At 40.4% G+C, this 22950-nt stretch overlaps 2 protein-coding genes and 1 long non-coding RNA gene across 5 annotated transcripts; 1 reads left to right on the plus strand and 2 right to left on the minus strand.

Moving 5' to 3' along the window:
- Positions 1-937: 937 nt before the first annotated feature.
- On the plus strand, positions 938-19993 carry ints4 (integrator complex subunit 4). The gene is made up of 24 exons (XM_026329699.2): positions 938-1091; positions 1997-2191; positions 2453-2570; positions 2857-2963; positions 3066-3177; positions 3601-3686; positions 3847-3897; positions 4085-4173; positions 6003-6123; positions 8152-8223; positions 8337-8511; positions 9559-9764; positions 9834-9976; positions 10892-11007; positions 11626-11759; positions 12526-12692; positions 15966-16059; positions 16561-16641; positions 16726-16856; positions 16981-17040; positions 17593-17752; positions 17925-18068; positions 18250-18370; positions 19458-19993. The coding sequence occupies exons 1-24, from the start codon at positions 1038-1040 to the stop codon at positions 19655-19657; spliced, it is 2937 nt and encodes a 978-aa protein (XP_026185484.1). The 5' UTR covers positions 938-1037; the 3' UTR covers positions 19658-19993.
- On the minus strand, positions 15275-17751 carry LOC113144054 (uncharacterized). Its single transcript, XR_003297128.2, has 3 exons — positions 17618-17751; positions 16540-16667; positions 15275-16337 (listed from the first exon to the last, which is right to left on the minus strand). It is a non-coding gene; the product is annotated as an uncharacterized LOC113144054 (long non-coding RNA).
- aamdc (adipogenesis associated, Mth938 domain containing) lies at positions 19773-22468 on the minus strand. 3 transcript variants are annotated; one of them, XM_026329719.1, is made up of 5 exons: positions 22323-22377; positions 21775-21938; positions 21052-21194; positions 20658-20753; positions 19773-20456 (listed from the first exon to the last, which is right to left on the minus strand). In XM_026329719.1, the coding sequence occupies exons 3-5, from the start codon at positions 21181-21183 to the stop codon at positions 20316-20318; spliced, it is 369 nt and encodes a 122-aa protein (XP_026185504.1). In that variant the 5' UTR covers positions 21184-21194; positions 21775-21938; positions 22323-22377; the 3' UTR covers positions 19773-20315. The 3 variants fall into 3 exon arrangements, with proteins under 3 accessions (XP_026185504.1, XP_026185513.1, XP_026185497.1); XM_026329728.1 differs by lacking the exon at positions 21775-21938 and having other exon boundaries at positions 20718-20753; positions 22323-22468; XM_026329712.1 differs by lacking the exon at positions 21775-21938 and having other exon boundaries at positions 22323-22468.
- Positions 22469-22950: the final 482 nt, after the last annotated feature.

The raw sequence follows: 22950 nt of genomic DNA on the forward strand, positions 1-22950 counted from the left end.
TCATTCTGCAAGCAAAAACAGCTAATCTTACACCAGCTAGACAGATGCACTGGCAAAATGTTTTATTAACAATGTCACATGTTACTCTCAAATGCTGCACTGTTCTTAACCCTTCAACCTTGCTCCCTAAAGCTGAAGATGGAGAACCACATTCATGTTTAGAGCTCGTAGAATCTACAGCAAATCCACATCATAATTTATAAATCATCACCCAACAAATGGGTCACCACGTGTTGCTTATGCAGTTTGTACTGAATGCAATATAATTGAAAGTACTAGATTGCCTTCTCACTTATCGGCTCAGGCAGCAGAGTTGTTTGCCCTATCATGAGCTTTCATTTTAGGAACGGGAAAAAACATCACAGTGTACACTGACTCTCAATATGCATTTAATGGTTGTCACAACTTCAATGCGTTGTGGAAAAACAGAGGTTTCTTCACCTCAACAGGCAAACCTATTGCTCACAGAATTCTTATTATTAATTAGTGTGAATGCTGCTTCAGCATTCACAGTAGGCTACTGTTATCCTGTGTCTTTCTCTCCCACTAGAGCTGATAGCTCTCCCACTTATGTTATCTTCACTCTTTATTATTTTTTTTATTTCGCCCTTTTCTTCGGTTGCTATCTTCTTCCAGATGCTTTGGGCTAGAAACTCTGTTCAAAACTGTGTGTATTGTGGAATCATCTAGCTTTTGCTCTTCAAATTTTTTCAATTTTTTTGTCTCTTTTTTTCTCTTCTGGTGTTAACTTTCAGTTTTATGAACAATTTATATATTAATGTGACCACCTACAGGGTCACAGGGATCTGCTGGAGCCTGTCCCAGCTCTTTTTGGGTGAAAGGCAGGGGTACACCCTGGACAGGTCACCAGTCCATCACAGATTAGATTTCAGTTTAGTGAGAAATGTTTTTTCGCCACACCAGAAATTAAAAACGCGTTCCACTTTGCTTGCCGTAGCTACGGGAAGTGATAAGGGCCAACTCCTTGGACATCGTTGTTGCTGGAAGCAGAAACTCTCGGGGCACCTACCGTGAACATGGCAGCACATCTGAAAAAGCGAGTATATGAAGAGTTTTCCAAAGTTGTTCAGGTGAGCACATGAAACCTTCTTTTAGACTCACAACATAAGGGAGTATGTTTAAAGGCGAACTAGCCTGCTAACAATGCTAACAACAGCTAGCAGCTCAGCGCAGAACATGTCTGTGATCAATAAATGATCGATGATCGATGCAGTCAGTCGGCGTTAGCGTGAGCTAATTGTCACGGATTAGCTCTAATTAGGGATGGACCGGTTTAGAACCGGCTCCAAATTTTCCATTCACTCGGAATCGTAACAGTTATGCCTCCTTGCTTATCAACTCCTCTTATCGATGCCGTCGGGACCTCCACCGGTCCGCCGGTGAAAATGTCAAAGAAGGGAGTGATGGCGGAGAGGGAGCTGTGGCCCAAAGCCTCATTTCATGAGTAACTGTGAATAAAAGTGACAGCAGTGTTACTGTTAAATCGTCTGAGGAACCTTAAAACCTGATGAGGGTTGCAGCTCGGTACACCTTTTTGGGACTGAAAAATCAAATTATATTCTCTCATTTCATCCATTTGAGAAGCTGACACACAGCTCTGATACTGTCTGTACCAAATCCTACGCACCAAACAGTACACAGAGGAGGAACACCTGCAAGACCACCTGGAGCCTAAACACCAAAGGATGGGTGCTGGGTAGTAGTTTCGACTGACTGAAAAAACATCATTTTTCTGTGTTGTGCAGAATTGCATCATAGAACATCATCATCATAATGAAAAATACACACTTTGTAAGAGCTGTAAATTCAGTGTTTTCTAAACTGAACAAAATCAAAAACATAAAGGCACATTTTATTGTAGAAGAAATGCAGAATAAACAGAAGAGTCTGAAGAACAGAAAAGGAGAGATTAGGCACCACAAGGGAAGATGAGGATGCCTGTTTGTTTTTAAAATAAAATATTGATTGGTGACAGATTCCCCATGAAGAAATTCCTGCCAAGAAGCTCCGTTTGTCCAAACCCAGTAAGTCTGCAGCTCTGCACATTGACCTGTGTAAGACCACCAGCTCTACCGATGCCTTACAATACCTGCTGCAGTTTGCACGCAAGCCTGTGGAGGCGGAGAGCGTGGAGGGTGTGGTCAGGATCCTCTTGGAGCACTATTACAAGGTAAAGAATGATGGAGAATTTTAAAACTACAAACCATTAAAGGTCTCATGTAATTCTGGTCCCTAAGGGCCACTCTCCTGCTTGTTTTCCAACTACCTCTGCCCTACTCACCGCTGATTACCTGGATCAGATGTGTTTAGTCATTCCACATTCCACCTTCATTTGCATTGGCATCTCAAGGACCAGAATTACCCACCCCTGATCTAAGCTAAGTTGAAAAGACAGAACACCTCTGATGCTAACAATGTTTTTCTCCTCCAGGAAACTGATAACTCAGTGAGGCTGAAGATTGCTTCTCTGCTGGGTCTACTATCCAAAACACAGGGTTTCAGTCCTGACTGCATTGTAGATGACGCCATTAACGCACTCAGCAATGAGAGTAAGACACTTTAACACACAGTCTGAACTTTGGATTCATTTAGACACGTGCACATTTGATTCTCTGTTATCATCATTGCTACCCACTATGTGGCAATAAAAAGGCTTTTAATGTCTTCCCTCGGGGAGCATTGTAAATTGCAACAAGATCGCAGAATTATTTCTGGCAAACAATACAATTACTATTTTGATTTTTCATATTTATCTAAAATAAATGCCACTGCTGATTGACAAACTTAAACAGTTAAGAAAGTCAGTGTATTTCCTCTGTTCAACTGTGTCTGCAGAGTCTCATCAGGTCCTCGCCCAGCTGCTAGACACTCTGCTTATTTTTGGTACACAACTACCTGACAGTCCTGCAGTCAGACAGACGCTGGTAGACGTGGCCTGGAAGGTGACACACACATTCACATATAATCTATATACAATACTCACCATTGTCTTGTTCACACGAAGCAGCAAATCTCTTCTGTGCTTTTCTCTGTATTGCCCTCAGCATTTGTCCGATACATACTTTGGAGTGAGGAACAAGTGTCTACAGCTGCTGGGATGCCTCGGCATGGTGGACACGTCTCTGCACAAGGATGAGGGGCTGGGCACATCGACGGGTGTGGGCCGGTTCATACTATAATTAAATAGCTAACAATTTCTCTTACAGGCTCAATAAAATATATCTAGCTTTCTATCTATGTAAAAGGTGCTTCTGATTAGATATATGTGCATTCTTTTTAAATACTATCCTCAAACGTGTCTTTACACATTTACAATGTAGGGAGGGAAATAGGTAAAATGATCTTCAAGAACTTGTATTCTGTTTTTCTGATTTTTTTTTTTTTTTTTTGGTCACTAGTCTGTGCTTGTTTTGGGACACAACTGTTTTTTTTTTTTTGTGGATTATTTTAACTGTAACTGTACATCTGAGCTGAAATTAACTCACAAACGTTCTTCTGAAATCTTGAATTTGTTATTGCCCTTTCAGTTATTGGATGATATTTTTGTTGCATTATTTTGCATGTTGCTTGGTGCTCTAGGAGGAGTGAGGGATGTCCAGAGTATCATCAGTGACTACTTTGCAGACCAAGACCCCAGAGTCCGCACTGCAGCTATCAAAGCCATGGTAGGACACTGCCAACACCTGCAAAGGATTAAGAAACCAAACCACAGTCACACTTGTGTATTTAAGGACCACACACAATAGAAAACTCATTCCACTGTCACTTTCAGTGATGATTTTTATGTAACTCAGCTGATTGTGTGTGATCCTACATGTTTTCCAGCTGCAGCTGCATGAGAGAGGAATGAAAATTCATCAGATCATTTATGACCAGGTAAAAAACCTGTTTATATTTCGTAGAACCTGCCAAAATGCTGAAAGACCAATTTCCTTGTGGGAGGACAATAATAAAATAATGATAACAGCAAAGCTAGGAATAATTATCCTCTGGTACTGGTGGCCATAGCAGACAACCACAACTACAGTGTCTGTTGTCTGTGTCTGTCTGTGTTTGTCTGTAGGCCTGCAGGTTGCTGTCAGATGATTATGAGCAGGTCCGTTCTGCAGCGGTACAGATGGTTTGGGTACTGAGCCAGTTGTACCCAGAAAGGTGAGAAGATTAATATGTATGAGGAAAGGGGAGGGCACTCCGCTCAGCTCAGGGGAGCTCAGTCCATGATGGGGAGTCATCAGGCAGTCTAGACCTATAGCAGCATAACTAAGGGCTGGTTCAGGGTCACCTGAATGAATTAAATGCAGTGCTGAGACTATTATTTAAAAAAAACATCTACATGAATGTAGATGTCAAATAAAATTTGAATTTAATGTTAAAATCTCCCACTATAATGACTTTATCTGTACTAAGCACTAAATCAGACAGGAAGTCTGGAAATTCAGTGAAAGACTGCGTAAGGGACAGGTGGACGGTACACAATGACAAATAGAACTGGTTTTTATGTTTTCCATGAAAGAGATCTGGGCCGGTATTCACACATTTCCTGAGCCTAAAAGTTGCTCCTAGTGACAAAATTCTAAGAAAATTCTTAGAATTATGACGTTTTCTTAGAATTTCCCCTTAAATTTAGGATTAAATCTTAGTAAAGATAAAAATGATCCACAAAACATCTCAGCCCTAAAAACAGCTCCTAAGGAAAAAACTGAGTAGACAGGAGGACTTTTAAGAGGCTTAAGAGTTTCTTTAGCAGAGGACAAAATGGCGGAAAGAAGAAATATTCTCCAAACACTGAACGATGGTGTGTTAATTAAACGCTACAGATTGGGTTGTGATGGGATAATGTTTTTGGTCAAACTTATTAGAGATGTGCTCACATCTCCCACCCAACGTAGTAATGCCATAACACCAGAAATGAAAGAGCACAGCACTGAGGTAAAAATGCAACAGTAGTGATGACCTGTGTCTGTCACAACCTTCTATCAGCAGAGTGATCACACAAATTATTGAACCGTTTTCACAGCCTCATATAGTGACTGAAATCTTCTGGTGTCAGTCTCTTCTGGCCAATGTGGTTTTCTTGTTCTTTTACTTCCTTCCATCTCTCTTGGATTGTTGACTACATACCATCTAAAAGTGCAACTTAAGCAGACTGTTCTGCAGTCATGTAAATTGGTAAGAGGTGAGCCATGTTGCTCCCATCAATCTCAAATAGATTACAACTAATAAAATCAGTATGGTAAATAAATGTAAGCACTTAAATATAATAACTACTGCGTGGAAATTGGTAGACACATTTTAAACTGTTTTAATTAACTTTAAGATATTTAGCCTGTAACAGAAACTTTGCACAAAGTAGCCTGTATTCATTTTTATACAGTTTCTTATACACTTATAATACAAACATTGTATGATTTGACTGTCCATTCTATTATCATTTATTCATTTTTCACAGAGTGCATTTTAAGATCTTTACAGATAGTTTTTGATCAACCAATCACAGTCCTTGAAATGCTGTGTCATCCCTAGCAACTGGGTCAACTACACCTCCTCACTAAGATAAAGGTTTTTATACTTTCCTTACTCAGAGCTGCTTTGAGAAGTTTCCTAAATCACTCTTAGTCTAGGACTCCCAGCTAGGACTTTTTAGACTAAGATAGGAGCCCTCTCAGAGGATTCTAACAAACTTTGTGAATTATGAAATTATTAAGACAATTATTGTTTTGGCAAAGTTACACACTGACTTAACATTAATTTTAGTGACCTCCTATTGGCGTAATCGGGTGTCATTGCTGCTGTTGGCTGTATGAATTGGTGAATGGACAAATAGTGTAAAAGCACTTTGAGTACACTTAAGTGTAGAAAAGTGCTATGCAAGTATAAGACCATTACTACATTATAAATTTCCATGTTGTCATTAACTGGTTGGCTGCACCAGTTTGTAGACTGACAGGACTTCACCATTCACGGTTCTCTTGTCCAATCAGCATTGTGCCCATCCCGTCATCTAATGAGGAGATCCGACTGGTTGATGATGCATTTGGGAAGATCAGTCACATGGTTAGTGATGGCTCCTGGATGGTCCGGGTGCAGGCAGCCAAAACACTGGTGAGTGAACAGAATTGGACCAACATAAATACTATTTAGTTATTTTCCACCCTGTAAGCTTTTAATTGCCAGCAAGCTGCAGAATTTTTCTTACCCTTATTTAAATTGAAATATTGAAAGTCACATATAAACAAAATTTTAAAAAAGTTAAATGTACATATTCTACGTATGTCAAGGCAGTTTGTCACTATAGGTCACTAAGATTAAATGTATTTATTATTTAGAGCACTTTTAGAGCATATTGCTTAAATCTTGTTTGCACAAAGAAAATAGATTTACTTTAACTGCAAATGAACCAATTTACTAGGGTGATTCTTCTCATATCAGCTGAGTCAAAAGATTTTTTTTTTTATCCCTTGCATTTTGCATCAAATAGTTTAAAAATACCTTAGTACAATGACAACTACCAGAACAGCTGTTAGCAATTTCATTATTAATCCTTGCCAACTTTGGTTTGCCGTGCAAACTAAACATACACTTCAGTGCTTTATACACAGGTTGCTGGCAATTAGAAATTATTGAGAGTCCTCTCTTAATATTATGATAATTATTTGTGTGCACTGTTAGACATTATAAAATAGGCTGCAGAATTCTCTCACATCATGCAGTTTTTATTATTAAGGGAAAACAAAATCCAAAACTACATGGCCGTCTATCCATCCATCCATACCCGCTTTTTCCTGAAAGCCAGGGTCACGGGGATCTGCTGGAGCCTATCCCAGCTCTCTCTCGGGTGAAAAGCAAGGGTACACCCTGGACAGGTCACCAGTCCATCACAGGGCCACATAGAGACACACAAAGACAAACAACCTCACACACTCACACTCCTACGGGCAATTTAGATTCACCAATCAACCTAACATGCATGTTTTTGGACTGTGGGAGCAAACCGGAGTACCCAGAGTAAACCCACTCAAGCACAGGGAGAACATGCAAACTCCACACAGAAAGGCCGGGATGCGAACCCACGACCTTCTTGTTGTGAGACAACAGTGCTAACCACTCAACCCCCCCCAAAGTGAAGTAGACCAAAAGGTCCTCCAAAGCTAGACATCATGTTGAGATCCAAAAAAATTCAAAAACAAATGAGAGAGAAAGTAATTGAGATCTATCAGTCTCGAAAAGGTTATAAAGCCATTTCTAAAGCTTTGGGACTGCAGCGAACCACAGTGAGCCATTATCTACAAATGGTGAAAACATGGAACAGTGGAGAACCTTCTCAGGAGTGGCCAGCTGACCAAAATTACCCCAAGAGCGCAGCGACAACTCATCCAAGAGGTCACAAAAGACCCCACAACAACATCCAAAGAACTGCAGGCCTCACTTGCCTCAGTTCAGGTCACTGTTCATGACTCCACCATAAGAAAGAGACTGGGCAAAAATGGGCATGGCAGAGTTCCAAGACGATGGGCAAATAGTGTAAAAGCACTTTGCTGCTGAGCAAAAAGAACATAAAGGCTTGTTTCAGTTTTGCCAGAAAACATATTAATGATCCCCAAGACTTTTGGGAAAATACTCTGTGGACTGACGAGACAAAAAGGTGTGTGTCCCATTACATCTGGCGTAAAAGTAACACTGCATTTCAGAAAAAGAACATCATACCAACATAAAATATGGTGGTGGCAGTGTGATGGTTTGGGACTGTTGTGCTGCTTCAGGACCTGGAAGACTTGCTGTGATAAATGGAACCATGAATTCTGCTCTATCCACTCACCCCAACCGGTCGAGGCAGATGGCCGCCCAAACTGAGCCGGCTCTGCTGGAGGTTTTTTCTTCTGTTAAAGGGAGTTTTTCCTCTCCACTGTTGCCAAGTGCTTGCTCATAAGATTTTTTGGGTTTTTAGTTTTAGTTTTTGTAAAGTGCCTTTGTATTGTGATTTGGTGCTATACAAATAAAATTGAATTATATTGACTTTTTCCCACCACCGTATATCTGATAAAAGGCCATTAGTTTAACAGATGTATAAGACAGCACACACATATTCTGTGTCTGAAACACACAACATTCAACATGAAACTTGTGTGCCAGGGTTCGATGCTGCAGGTCAGTCATCACTTTCTGGAGCAAACTTTGGATAAGAAGCTGATGTCAGATCTCCGGGTGAGTAATTGATCACCAGATATCTTCATTTTCATTCAAGATCCTTGAGTGAAATATGAAATTATGTGTGAACTAGTTTACCTTTTCCTTTTTTTTTTTTTTTTTGCAATCAGAGGAAGCGTACAGCACATGAACGGGCCAAGGAGCTCTTTGCATCTGGAGAGTTTTCCTCTGGCAGGAAGTGGGCTGATGACACCCCCAAAGAGAAACTGGACACCAACACTGTGAACCTTATTGCCTCAGGGGCCTGCGGTGCCTTCGTTCACGGCCTGGAGGACGAGATGTTTGGTACAGGAAACAGTTCCTCTGCAAAAAACTCAATCTAGATGTAAACTGAAATGTTGAACAGATGTTCAGAAGACTCAAACTCACAATGTTACTGATGTCACATTTAGATATTTAATAGTGCTTTTTGTAGAGTCATGTAAGTGCCCAAAGATATATCTGTGTCTACAGTGGTGGAATTCAGTATATTGAAGAACTGTACTTCAATTTCTACAACTGCACTGAATTAATTCTGCTATATCTGACTATATATTCTTTTTAGTGCTGCGTTACATTTCTACTTCACTACATTTCAGATGCACTTTTGCTCGACTCCATTTACCAGTACAATTTCCTCCCCTCTATTCAGTGAAACGAATGTCTTCAAATGTAGTGATTCAGAATTTGAATCTTTCTGATTAGTGGAAATATTAATCATTCCTGCATTCAAATAACATAAAAAACTTAAGTTAGCAGAAAAAATGGGGGAAATAGAACTGTTACAAACATATGATAATCTTATAGAATATGATGCACTGATGCCCAATAGTTTAGAAAGTAGTTAATTCTACTGCAAAAACCAACTGCTGTCTTAAAGTATAAGATATACGTTCATTTACCAGTAATATATGATAATAAAACACTGAGGAACGTTTCCTAGTAGTTTTACTTTTGATAATTTAAGTACTTTTTAATAATACTTTTATTTTACTTTAGTCAGATTTTAAAAACAAGACTTATTGGTGTAGAGTATCTTTACAGTGCTGTACTACGACTATTACTTCTTCCATCCATATGAAACGTTGTTTTTGTTTCCAAATTATAATCTTGACAGAATTTTTTCCATTTAGTCAAACTATTTTTATGGCTTTTAACCTTATGTTTTTATGATTCACGGTTTTATAGTGTCAACTACAAACAAACTACAAATTAAATGTAACATCTAAGAAAGACAAGAAATTAATTTTCTTTGCCCTTTACTCGCTTTCTACGCTATCTTCAACTCAATTTGTTTTGTTGTCTTTTATTGTCATGCTCTCTAAATCAGTTCTATCTTTGAAACAATTTCAGAGGTCCGTATCGCGGCCGTGGAGGCGTTATGCCAGCTTGCCCGGTCATCTCCAAGCTTCGCTGAAAAGTGTTTGGACTTCCTGGTCGACATGTTCAACGATGAGATTGAGGAAGTGAGGCTGCAGTCTATCCATGTGCTGAGAGAAATCTCTACCCACATAACACTGAGAGAGGACCAGCTGGACACTGTGCTGGCTGTGTTAGAGGTACACACACACACACACACACACACACACACAGAGATTCATGTGTAAGTACACACTGTCTGTCTCCAGGACTCATCTCGTGACATCAGAGAAGCTCTCCATGAATTACTGTGTTACACCAACGTCTCCACCAAAGAGTGTATCCAGCTGGCTCTGCTAGAGCTGCTGAAGAATCTCAACAAGTATCCCACCGACCGCATCTCTGTCTGGAAGTAAGGCACTTAGTTGTTAAGGTTAGGGTACGGGGGCTACAGTGTGCATTATGTCAATGAGTATTGTCACAACTTCAGGTTTTCACACATATCAAACCAGAAGAAACAAGAAATGAGCATTGATTCAGCATCTCAAATAGCCTGTTAATTGAGCAGTTATACTTCACTTAGGGTTGGTAAAATTCATGGTTGTTCTGGGGTACAGCAGTCAAAAATAACTGTCAGTGATTTGTTGATGTCAGAATCAAAGGCTTAGGCACAGTAGTAAGGCAAAGCAAGTTTATTTGTACAGCACACCTTTACACTAAGGCAGCTGTTTTTATACAAAGCAAAAAAGAACAGAAATCTCCATTATGAAAACAAAGCTACATGAAAAATAATCTGATATAGATAAACTAAAAGATGTAAGATAAAGTATATCAAAGTACAGGTGTCAAGTTTTAATTTTAAATAGTATATAAATCTCAAAATTTAAAGTGGCATATTAATTCAAAGCAGTGGAAAAAAGAGCTGTCTTCAGCTTAGATTCAGAGCCCTGATGTTTTGAAAGGAATACAAAGCTGTAATAATGGCACTTTAGGTTATTTTTCATTTATAACTTCAGTTTGAACATTACAAATCCTCACATTGTCTTATAAATTTCAAACTATGTGATGGTTCAAAGATTAAATACCAACACTGATGCTGCTTTCATTAGTTGTCAAACGGTGGCCATTATGAAGTTGCATTTTCATGTGACCAGTCAGCGCTCGGCTTGACAGTGACACTGTACTACTACTGTACAACTATACTCAACAGCTCTGCCTATATAAAAAAAAAAAATGTTTATGATTATTATCAGGGTTCAGGTTAAAAGAAACTGGTTAGAAACCTCCTATTGATGACTGAGTGGTTTTAATTCCTGCGCCCCACCAGGTGTCTGAAGTTCTTGGGATCCCGCCACCCAACTCTGGTCTTGCCACTGGTTCCTGAACTTCTCAGCACACATCCTTATTTTGATACACCAGAACCCGACATGGATGATCCAGCCTGTATCCTTCACACACCTGGAGATATCTTAGCCCTAATCCTATGTTAACAGACAAAACCAAAACCTGACCACTGGGCTTTTTTGTGTTTATGTCATGTAGGAGTTACTTTTACTAGTTTTCTTTTCCTGAATTGACATTATGGCCACATATTTCCATAATGAGCTTCAGCCTGTAAATACAAAAAACATGCATACACAATACATCTGTTTTTTGGCAGATCAGCAATGAATCTTTTTCTTTGTGGGCAGCAGAATAAAGTATGAATAATGATAATCATGACACAGCCAAGATGTAAATCCAAGTTTTATAAAGCAAATGTTGGACCCATCACTTAAGTTTCTAATAATTTAGTCATTTTGATACTGAGAGAAGTTTGTAGGCAAAAGTGGAAAAAATATTTTAAGGATATACTGTACATGGCTATAAATAATGAATCTCAGTATCTGGATGAATAAACAAAACAGTTATAGCTGTGAATGTTGTCAGAAAAGTTTCTTCAAATGTCACCCACTAGCATGATAAATAACCTCTGGTTGTTAGTTACAGTTGAACTGTCAGGGGCAGAGGAAAACATACCTTTTGGTCTTGTTCTTTCTTGACTCTGGTTGTTGATCTCAGACATTGCAGTCCTCGTGTTGGTTTTCAATGCTGCCAAGTCGTGTCCCACCATGCCAGCACTGTTCTCTGATCACACCTTCAGACACTACGCCTACCTGAGGGACAGTCTGTCACACCTCGTACCACCACTAAGAGTGAGAACTAAAATACTATTATTCCAAACAAGGTCATCAGTCATTTTGTTGCAGTCAATATTTATGATATAATATTTTTAAATGCATTTTTTTACATTCTGGATTCATTGTGGCAGATGTGAAGTTTCATTGATTAAACTGTGTCCAACTAAAGCAAGTTTGATTAATCTGATTTATCTAATCTAAATTAGATCATTTGTGTTTAGAAACTAATGCGGTTAACTGATTAATCATCTTAATGTTCAAAAATAGACCAGCCACAACTGAATGTTTTCATTGTGAAGAGGATTTTCATGTGCTGTGCCATAAATCCTTTCGCAGAAAATACTTCCCTATAAATTAAGCAGCTTGAAAATGTTGGGAACCACACTGATGTTGATGCCACAAACTGTGGAAGTAAACAGTTTCTTTCCTTTGTGTTTTCAGGGTAACAAGTCCAAACACCACAGATGCTCAGGTTACAATCACAGAAGAATCTGGCACAGAAGAGCTATTCCTCACAGTTGATAGGCTGTAATGAGATTATGCGTTTTCACTAGAAAAAGAATCTACCAAAACCAATACTTTTTTTTTTTAAGTTGTTCCAACATTAAAAACTGGAGGTTCAGTCCCATAATTCTTCAGACAGCAACCACATTTAGTGGAATGTGTTTTCCAGTATTAATGGTAGCAACCATTAGTTCTTGTTTAGACTGACTCTACACAAACAGTAGTTGTCTCCAGGCTTGTTTGATCACTCATAAACATTCTAACTATTCTCTCTCAGTTGCCAGGCAGGAAGCAGGTATACGGACTGGACTCAGAGGACTCAGGCTGTGGTTCAGTATCTGTGGAATCATCTCAGCTCTTTCTCCAACAAAGTCTGAACAGGGTCAGCACAATCCAGAACCTGGAAGCTCCTGAAGCCCAGGACCTGCTGGACTTCACTATAAGGTACACATACATACATGCAGGAAGCCCTGCCTTCGTTTATTCATTCTTCCACTTTTTCCCTGGCTGGTGATATTCACTTTTTAACATTTCTTTAATGAAGGAGCTGCTTTTTATGTCTCAGATTTAGGCTTTGTCTCTGTCCAGTACTTTAACATACATGATGTCCTCTTTTCCTTTCGGCTGCTCCCTTCAGGGGTCACCACAGCGAATCATCTGCCTCCATTTAACCCTATCCTCTGTATCCTTCACACCTACACCAACTATCCTCATGTCCTCCTTCACTACATCCAAGAACCTCCTCTTTGGTCTTCCTCTAGGCCTCCTTCCTGGCAGCTCTAACCTCAGCATCCTTTTACCAATGTATTCACTGTCCCTCCTCTGAACATGTCCAAACCATCTCAATCTGGATTCCCTGGCTTTTTCTCCAAAACATCTAACATGAGCTGTCCCTCTGATGTACTCATTCCTGATCCTATCCATCCTCGTCACTCCCAGAGAGAACCTCAACGTCTTCAGCTCTGCTACCTCCAGCTCTGCCTCCTGTCTTTTTCTCTTTACTTTTTTATGTTTCTTATCCACTTTGTTGTACTCCACTCTGTTTTAGTTTTATAAATCAGGGGCAGCACGGTGGTTAGCACTGTTGCTTCACAGCAAGAAGGTTCCTGGTTCAACACCTGCCAGGGACCTTTCTGTGTGGAGTTTGCATGTTCTCCCTGTGCTTCTGCGGGTTTTCTCCAGGTACTCCAGTTTCCTCCCACAGTCCAAAAACATGTATGTCAGGTTGATTGGTGACTAAATTCAGTTCAATTCAATTCAATTTTATTTGTATAGCGCCAAATCACAATACAAAGCACTTGGCGACAGTGGAGAGGAAAAACTCTAGGGTAGGGGAGCTCAGTGCACCGATGGTCCTCGGGCAGTCTAGGCCTATAGCAGCATAACTAAGGGATGGTTCAGGGTTGCCTGAAGCCAGCCCCAACTATATGCTTTGTCAAAGAGGAAGGTTTTAAGTCTAGCCTTAAAAGTACAGAGAGTGTCTGCCTCCTGAACCCAGGCTGAGAGCTGCTTCCACAGGAGAGGAGCTTGATAACTAAAGGCTCTGCCTCCCAGTCTGCTTTTGGAAACTCTGGGAACCACAAGTAGACCTGCACTCTGAGAGCGAAGTGGTCGATTGGGATAATATGGTACTATGAGGTCTTTAAGGTATGAAGGAGCTTGATTATGAAGGGATTTGTATGTGAGAAGAAGGATTTTAAATTCTATTCTATATTTTACAGGGAGCCAATGAAGAGAAGCCAATATAGGAGAAATATGATCTCTCTTGCTAGTTCCTGTCAGGACTCTGACTGTGGCATTCTGGATTAATTGGAGGGTTTTTATGGAGATATTGGGACATCCAGATAGTAATGAGTTACAGTAATCTAGCCTTGAGGTAACAAATGCATGGACTAGTTTTTCTGCATCATTTTGAGACAGGATGTTCCTAATTTTGGAAATGTTGCGCAGGTGAAAGAATGCAGTTCTAGTGATTTGTTTTATGTGTGAGTTAAAGGACATGTCCTGGTCATAAATAACTCCAAGGTTTTTTACAGTAGTGCTGGAGGCCAGGGTTATGCCATCTAGAGTAGCTATAATTTTAGAAAAGTTATTTCTGATATTTTTTGGCCCAAATATAATGACTTCTGTTTTCTCTGAGTTTAAAAGTAAAAAGTTACTGGTCATCCAGGCCTTTATGTCAGTTAGACAGGCTTGAAGTCTGGTTAACTGGTTTGTGTTAACAGGTTTAATAGATAGATATAACTGAGTGTCATCTGCATAGCAGTGGTAATTAATAGAGTGCTTCCTAATGACATATCCTAAAGGAAGCATGTACAGGGTGAACAGAATTGGTCCTAGCACAGAGCCTTGTGGAACTCCATAACTAAGTTTTGTTCGTGTGGAAGGTTCATCATGGACATGAACAAACTGGAATCTGTCCAATAAATAGGATTGAAACCATTTTAACGCTGTTCCTCTGATACCAGTCACATGCTTCAGTCTCTGTAATAAGATGTTGTGGTCAATGGTGTCGAATGCTGCACTAAGGTCTAGGAGGACAAGTATAGAAACAAGTCCAAGGCTAAGAGAAGATCTTTGGTAACTTTTAACAGTGCTGTTTCTGTACTATGATGTGCTCTAATTGATTGAAAATCTTCAAATAGTTCATTCCTGTGTAAGTGGTCTGATAGCTACTTAGTAACAGCTTTTTCTAGGATTTTAGAAATAAATGGCAGGTTGGATATTGGTCTATAATTAGCCAAGAGTCCTGGATCAAGACTAGGCTTTTTGAGTAAAGGTTTGATTACTGCAGTCTTAAAGGCCTGTGGTATGTAGCCTAATACTAGAGATAAATTTACCAAGTCTAATAAAGATGAGTTCATTAATGGCAGGGTGTCTTTAAGCAGTCTAGTCGGGATGGAGTCTAAGAGACACGTTAAATTGCCCATATGAGTGTGAGTGTGTGAGATTGTTTGTCTCTGTGTGGCCCTGTGATGGACTGGTGACCTGTCCAGGGTGTACCCCTGCCTTTCATCCAAAGAGAACTGGGATAGGCTCCAGCTCCCTGTGACCCTGGTTAGGAATAAGAGGGTATAGATAACAGGCTGCCGATGCACTGATCCGTCTGTCAATCTCATATTCTGTCCTTCCCTCACTCATGAACTAGATCCCAAAATACTTGAATTACTTGAGGAAAATACTTGAGATTCTCTCCTCTGACCTGGAGATGGCAGGCCACCTTTTTCTGGTTTAGAACAATAACAAGCACCCTTTGTGCAATTAAACACTTACAATCTCAAATGATCCCAAACAGTAGACAACATAAAACTTTAAAACAGTAGAATAATAAAAATCCTCCATCAGGAGAACAACATAACACATTCATTATCCATCCATTAGGAAAACCACCATTTATACATTGATCAAAGATATTATATTATTTGATATTTATTATGCTCTGACATTGTCAATTTTTGTTGTTGTTTTAAGTTTAAGTTCCATGAACGATCATCTGTAATTCCATTACTTTTCCTGATGGTTTAGCTTTTTCCTGCTGGCGTCATTTAAGTATTAGATTGTGACACTTGAGTAGCTATTGGTATTGATGTCATCATTTCGGTCAGTCGTGTTTATTCGGTATAAGGGTGAATCTAACTGATGAAGTGTGGAATGCGCCACTGTGATTTGGGCAGATGATGAAAAGGTTGTTTATGTCTTTGTCCTCCTGTCTGTCAGAGACCTGCAGCGGCTGGGGGAGCTGCAGACAGAGCTGGCTGGAGCGGCGGATTTCTGTGCCACATACCTGCGGTGCCAGTTGCTGCTCATGAAGGTATGCGATAGTGTGTAACTACATACTGCAGTGAGTTTTTAGGAATAAGCCACACAGAGGAATTTTTGGTAATTAAATTCCAAAAAAGTGAAGTAACTTCATTAGGCACAGACTGGAGGCAGGGCAGATTCTCCAGGGTTAGATGTTGCTAGTTGTGAGAGTTGAGCTGACAGGTGGTTGGTTATTGGAAGCCTTGGACAGTATCACCGGACACCATGGAGGTTATGGTGGTGATGGGGAGAAGGAGGGTTGTGCAGTCTGATGGTCTGAAAGACAAGCTGTCAGAATTGCAGATATATTTAAAGAACAGCAGGTAATGATTGATTGGATCAAGGAACCAATCAGAGAGCTCATTGGTCAGTCAGAATTGAAGTTGGAGGGAAGGAGTACATGACCCACATTAATCCTCTCAGGTTGGAGATTGTGAGGTGAGAAATCTTTACTGAAAACTTTCACCTAAGTTGAGTCTTCATGTCTTACCTGCTTTCCTTGTTTTCTCAGGCTTTGCAGGAGAAGCTGTGGAACATGGCCGTTCCTCTCTGCCTCAAGCAGAATGTCACAGCCACAGCAGCAACTCAACAGGTCAGTGCAGGTCGTTATTAGCATACCTGTGAGGGCATTCATGGTGCAGTTGGTCTGTTAAAATGTATGTGATTGTGTTTGCAGATCTTGGAGGAAACCTACAAGCTTGAGTTTTTGTACAGTGGTTTGGAAAGCAGACAGGTGGCCACTATACATCATGTTCGCCTCCAGGCCAAAGCTTTGCAGCTTATCCTGACAGCTCGCACCAGGCAGGGGTCTGTGTTCACACACATATAAAAATACTTTGACCATGTCCATTTGGCTTTGTGTGGACACATGTCTGGATACATATAGCACAAAATCTTTACAGATGTTTATTAGTTTGTCATTTCTCTTCAGGTTGGATCATCTTATCAGCAGCTGTGAGAAGTTCCTGCAGGAGGTTGAGTCTTTTCAGAGGTAAGGGCTTTATCTGTGTGTGTGGTTCTTTAAGAATTAACACAGCCGAGCTTTACTACGAGTCAGAACAACCCCATTTTCCCCATACAATCATGGCTCGTCTGGGACTGAGTTATATACATCAGCTAAGTTTCCTACTTGAGGCAAAATAAAATTAGAAAAACTAAATTTTATTTTAATTGACAGTTTTTTGTTTTTTTGTTACACTAGTGTAAAATTAAGTTTTTAAACTTTTTTTTAAAATAAAAGAAAAAATTAGAAAATGTAGGTATTTTTCATTTTGTATTGAGATATTTGAGAAGGTGGTATCTTAGTGCCAGCTCTGCTTGCATGTGATTGGTGTGTGTAAGTGCAGCTCAAGTTTACAAAGCGTGTGGCTGCGTTTTTTATTTGCACATGGTTTAAAAAGTCTGCATGTAGGAAGTTTTTGTGGCAGAATTTCCATATTCCACAATGTTGGTTCAAATTGATTTGCCAAGCCAATAATACTAAGCTAATTTGCCTTAATGTGCTAGGTTTTTGTTCCTTCCATGTTTTCCGGCTGTTTCTCAGGCTGTTTCTGACAGAGCTGCCTCACCTGCAAGACAGCTTTGTGGATAAGCTGTTGGAGCTGATGCCCCGGCTGTCATCCTGTAAACCAGTAGAGATGGTGAAGATCCTCCAGACCACCCTGAGGCAGAGCAGGCTTCTCCAGCTCCGACTGCCTGAACAGGTACAATTGATGATGAATCAAACCAATTGATCAAACAAATTGATGATGAATCAAAAATCAACTTCCTGTATTGCTAGTCGACCATAAAGAAACTTCCTCACCAAACAGATCTTCTACCCAACCACACGGATGTGTGATTTGATAAAATGTACTTTTTGTTATTGGTTCACAGATCCATCGGGCGACAGCTACCATCATAGAGCCAACCGGGGAGTCAGACAACCCCCTTAGATTCACATCTGGGTTGGTGGTGGCGCTAGACATTGATGCAACGCTGGAAAATGTTCAGGACCCCCAGAACAGTGTGAAAGTGCAGGTTAGGTTAAGAATTGCAGTCTTTTGTATTCCTTTGTAGGCCAGGCTGATCAGTGTTTCAGTGTTCAGGCTTTTATTTGTGTAATAACGACATGTCCTTTCATTACTGTATTTCCTCACTTATTTGCTCTGGATATGAACAGTGATGTAATCAACTGTTGTTTGTGTGTCAAACGTCCCAGGTTCTGTACCCAGACGGCCAGAGTCATGTGATCCACCCTAAACCTGGAGACTTCAGAAAGCCTGGACCTGACAGACACAGGCTCATCACACAGGTTTACCTCTCACACACTGCCTGGACAGGTCAGTATGACAGAATCGCAGTGCAGTGTGGAGTTTGCATGTTGTCCCTGTGTCTGTGTGGGTTTTCTCCTTCCACAGTCCAAACACATGCAGGCTAGGATTAGGGTCTGAACCCTGGTGCAGGTTCAGTTGGTTGGCGACTCTAAATTGCCCGTTGGTTACTGATGGGCAAATGATACCGAGGCTTCGGAGCTTGTGTCACTCTTCCTGAAGCGGAGTGATTCGAAACACTGTGTCGAGGCTTGTATCAAAACACCAGTGTCACGTAACTGATGACGTTGGAAGCTTCGAACGTCATCACTGTTTCGCTTCGCGCTTCATTGCTTCAAAATGTTTCAAAGCTTTTCATTGGCTCATAGTCTTTCAGTGTGTGTCATTGGCTCATGGCGTTTCAATGCATTCTGAGGCAATGACAGCTTGACAGGTTTGACAGATTTGAGTGGTTTGGTGCCATACCAGCTATATAACATGCATCATTCTGCTTCAGGATTTGGAGAGTGAGAGTGAGAGTATTTTGGCAAGTTTCACGGCGAGTCCCACCAATAAGCGACGTTCTAAAGTTTGGGATCATTTTGATTTCAAGAGGTCTGAACTTTTATTGCTGTCATGGGATTGAAACAGTGCCGGTGCTTCATTCGTGCTTTCGAGGTTGCTATTGCTTCAGTTGTCCACCAGATGTCACCGTCACTGAAGTCTCGAAGCTTTGAATCTTTTTCGGCACAATTGTCAGGAAAGCCTCAGTGCTTCATGAGGCTTCACTTGCCCATCACTACCGTTGGTGTGAATGTGTGTGTCTCTTTGTGTCAGCGCACTCATGGGTAATTTAGTCACCAACCAACCTGACATACATGTTTTTGCAAACAGTGCTAACCACTGATTTGCCTTGCTGCCTCCATCAGAAACAATTTTATATATAAAATATAATAGTTTTTTCACTCTATTTTTAATTATTGCAGTCCTGTAGTTTCTGTCTGCACATTAAAATTACACACCTGTTTCACCACACCTTTTTACTAATAGGCAAAGCTACTTCATATCAAACTATCTAACTTTTACTTCACTGTTTCTACCCTCTGCTATCTCTCAGAGCCATCTCAGATTGAAGTGCGCCTCCTGCTGGCCTACAGCTCCTCCTCAGCCTCCTTCTCCTCCACCTGCTTAGCTACCAAGTTAGGATGGAGTGACAGCAATGACACCATTCCACCACCAGAGACCTCCATTGAGGGAACCATCCCATTCAGCAAGCCTGTCAAAGTCTATATCATGCCCAAACCTGCCCGGCGCTGACCAATCCCACAACAAAGGAAAGACTTTTACTCTTTTCAGTTTTTGCCTATGAGACTCTACAGGGTTGTTTTTTCCTGTACAGTTACTTCTTAAGATCAACTCATAATAGACATGATTATTTCTTTCCAGTTTTATTTTGTGAAGCAAACAACCAGAAATCTTTCCAAAGAAAAATATACTGTCCTGAACATCCATTTATTACTGAAAATTGATCACTGTAGTTTAAAATTACACAACTTTGGCCTCTAAACTCAAATGTACTTTTAATAAATCTTCACTTTTAACATACAGTAACCTTTGTAATTATGTAGATTATGGATAAAATTCCTCCGTTTTGACACAAGTTAAAATCGACAGATCATATCTCTTTATAAACACACCTGTTTTCAAATATACAAAGGTCTTCTGAAGTTTTGTCTGAGTTCACTGATATTCAGTCTGAAGTTGCAAAGAGCTTGTCCATAGCACACCTAGCACACCCTAGGCTGAAGTAAGGACTTGAGCCAGATTAGCAGTGTTGTAATGAGGATGTTTCCATCTGACCCTGCATCACTAGGTGGGAGTCAGTCTGAGAAAACCTTTCCAGCTGTACTGAAGGTAAACCTGGGCTGCACACTTTCCCACATCTTGTGCATGTCATGGCAAAGCAAGGGTGACATCAGCATGTAGAGTGGAAGACTCCACCCACCTTGGCCCCCTGGCTCACCAGTTTGTTGTATTCAGCAACAGCCTTCTCTGTCTGCAAGACTCTGACATCAACACCTCTCTGCTTCACAAAGTCCAGAGTGGTGGAAGGAACCTGAGAAAACATTACACAAACCGACTTAAACCAATGTCCACGCAGATGATGTTTCACGTGCATACCACATATCCCACATCAACTGGGATTTGAAACTGCCTCAATTTTCATGGCAAATGTTATTTAAAAATAATGGAACTTTATTATTGAGGTTAAATTAATACAGCGGTGATCGGTATTTTATATGTAGCTCTGTTTTACCTGCAGAGCTTCATTCATGCCTCTGCCAATTAACAGCAGGTCTATTCTCTTCTTCAGTACCTCTTCCAGATCAGCAGGTTGTACCCCTGGGTAATGCTGGGGTGGGAGAAGTGAATTCATGTGTGAACACTTACAACTAAAACCACAGCATGCTATGATAGGTCCTGCTGCTGCAGATCATATTTCAGTTCATGTTTTGTTGCTATGATTATGCATTCTTGTGTGTGTGTGTGTGTGTGTGTGTGTACTATATATATATATATATCAGCAAAGGTCTTTTACTGCTGCTCACCCAGGGTGACAGTCGACAAATGTGTTGATTAGTAAACGAAAAACTTGATTATATATATATATATATATATATATATATATATGGTAGGGTGTTTTCACTCACGTCAGTCCCAGTCTCTCTCCAGTCCCAGGCACGGCTGCCTCCAGGCCAGACCTTACAGTCCTTGTAGCTGGTAGCGCATCCCTTGACCTTCATGTGGCCCCAGGAGAGAAAAATGATCTCTGGAGAGGACATAGTTCTGAGGCCTGAGGGGACAGAAAAATATGTGGTGACCGTGTACAACACTTCTACAGATCATGATACACTGTTGTAGGGTTCCAACAAGGCATCAAAATACAGTTTGCTACCATGCAAAGCAAATAACCAATCATGAGCAATTTTCGTGTCTTGAACAGCTGGGTCTCTGATGAGCAGATGAGCCATTCAACCTCTTGAACCACATTTTGTCAGGCTGTACAGAGTAAGATAAATGCCTAATAAACTGTAGGATTACAATGTAAAAATAAAGACCAAATATGCAAATAGAGACTTAAAACATACTAAAAATAAAAATAACCCTTGGCCATCTCCTTGGTAAAGGAAGTTTGTTACACTGGTTGTCGCGGGGTTACCTAGAACCACCATTACAAGAATCTCTGGTTATATTTCAAGCTAAAATGTGGCCGTAGCTTTAAACATTTCACTGTGTACGTCTTCGCAATAAAGTCAATAAAATAATACACAATAACTATCCAGTGCTGTGGATAGTTATTGTGTATTATTTTATAGCTGTCTAGAATGATACTGCCCTAATAAATAGTCAGACCTTTGTGCAGTCCATGATACCTCAGAAGTGCAGAAGCAACCTGTAAAAACGACGACTTGTCAGCTGCACCCCCACTTTCCACTGCCAGGTCCGCTGTTCGTCATAGGAGCTGACTGGGAGCTATTTTTGTACTGGCCACGGCTCAGTTATGCTCCTCACCAGCTCAACATGAAACTGTCCAAATCTGGCGTTAAATTCATGCAAACATCACAATAAAGAAAACGAAGAAATGCAGTTCATAGACGCTTTAATCAGCAAAGGTCTTTTACTGCTGCTCACCCAGGGTGACAGTCGACAAATGTGTTGATTAGTAAACGAAAAACTTGATTTTAAAAATGACAAATAGGACGAACAGTTTGCGTGTTTTACTAAATCGTAGTTGGCTAAACGATAAAGTGAAAGGCGAATAGAGATCATCAAGTCGTCTCATTATTTATTCTTATTCAGACTGTTTGCACCATTAACGAAAAGTATTTCAGTCAGTAACGTCCTAAAATTCGTCTACAAACCACTCAGACACAGCGGAGACTATCCACGTCAGCAATGTAACTAACTGGACTGATCTTACCTTACGCGGTCGGCTGCAGTAAAGCGGACACCTGGACAAGCAGGCTTCCTGCACAAATCTCGCGATAGATGGGAACAACTATAATAATGGTAACCAAACAACATGGCGGAAGTTGCGTCTTGAAAATTTCGGGACAAAACAAATGAAGCGAGTGAAATTTGTCAAAAACTTTCTGTCAAAAGACAAATGCATGTGTCAAAATTAGTTGTAGTCAGTTGTAAAAAAGAAATAAATCCAAGCATTTTTGACCATTTCCTAGTGATGGGCAAGTGAAGCCTCATGAAGCACTGAGGCTTTCCTGACAATTGTGCCGAAAAAGATTCAAAGCTTCGAGACTTCAGTGACGGTGACATCTGGTGGACAACTGAAGCAATAGCAACCTCGAAAGCACGAAATATAAATAAAAGTTCAGACCTCTTGAAATCAAAATGATCCCAAACTTTAGAACGTCGCTTATTGGTGGGACTCGCCGTGAAACTTGCCAAAATACTCTCTCTCACTCTCCAAATCCTGAAGCAGAATGATGCATGTTATATAGCTGGTATGGCACCAAACCACTCAAATCTGTCAAACCTGTCAAGCTGTCATTGCCTCAGAATGCATTGAAACGCCATGAGCCAATGACACA

The sequence above is a fragment of the Mastacembelus armatus genome, chromosome 13 (genome assembly GCF_900324485.2).
Source record: "Mastacembelus armatus chromosome 13, fMasArm1.2, whole genome shotgun sequence".
Lineage (NCBI taxonomy): Eukaryota > Metazoa > Chordata > Actinopteri > Synbranchiformes > Mastacembelidae > Mastacembelus > Mastacembelus armatus.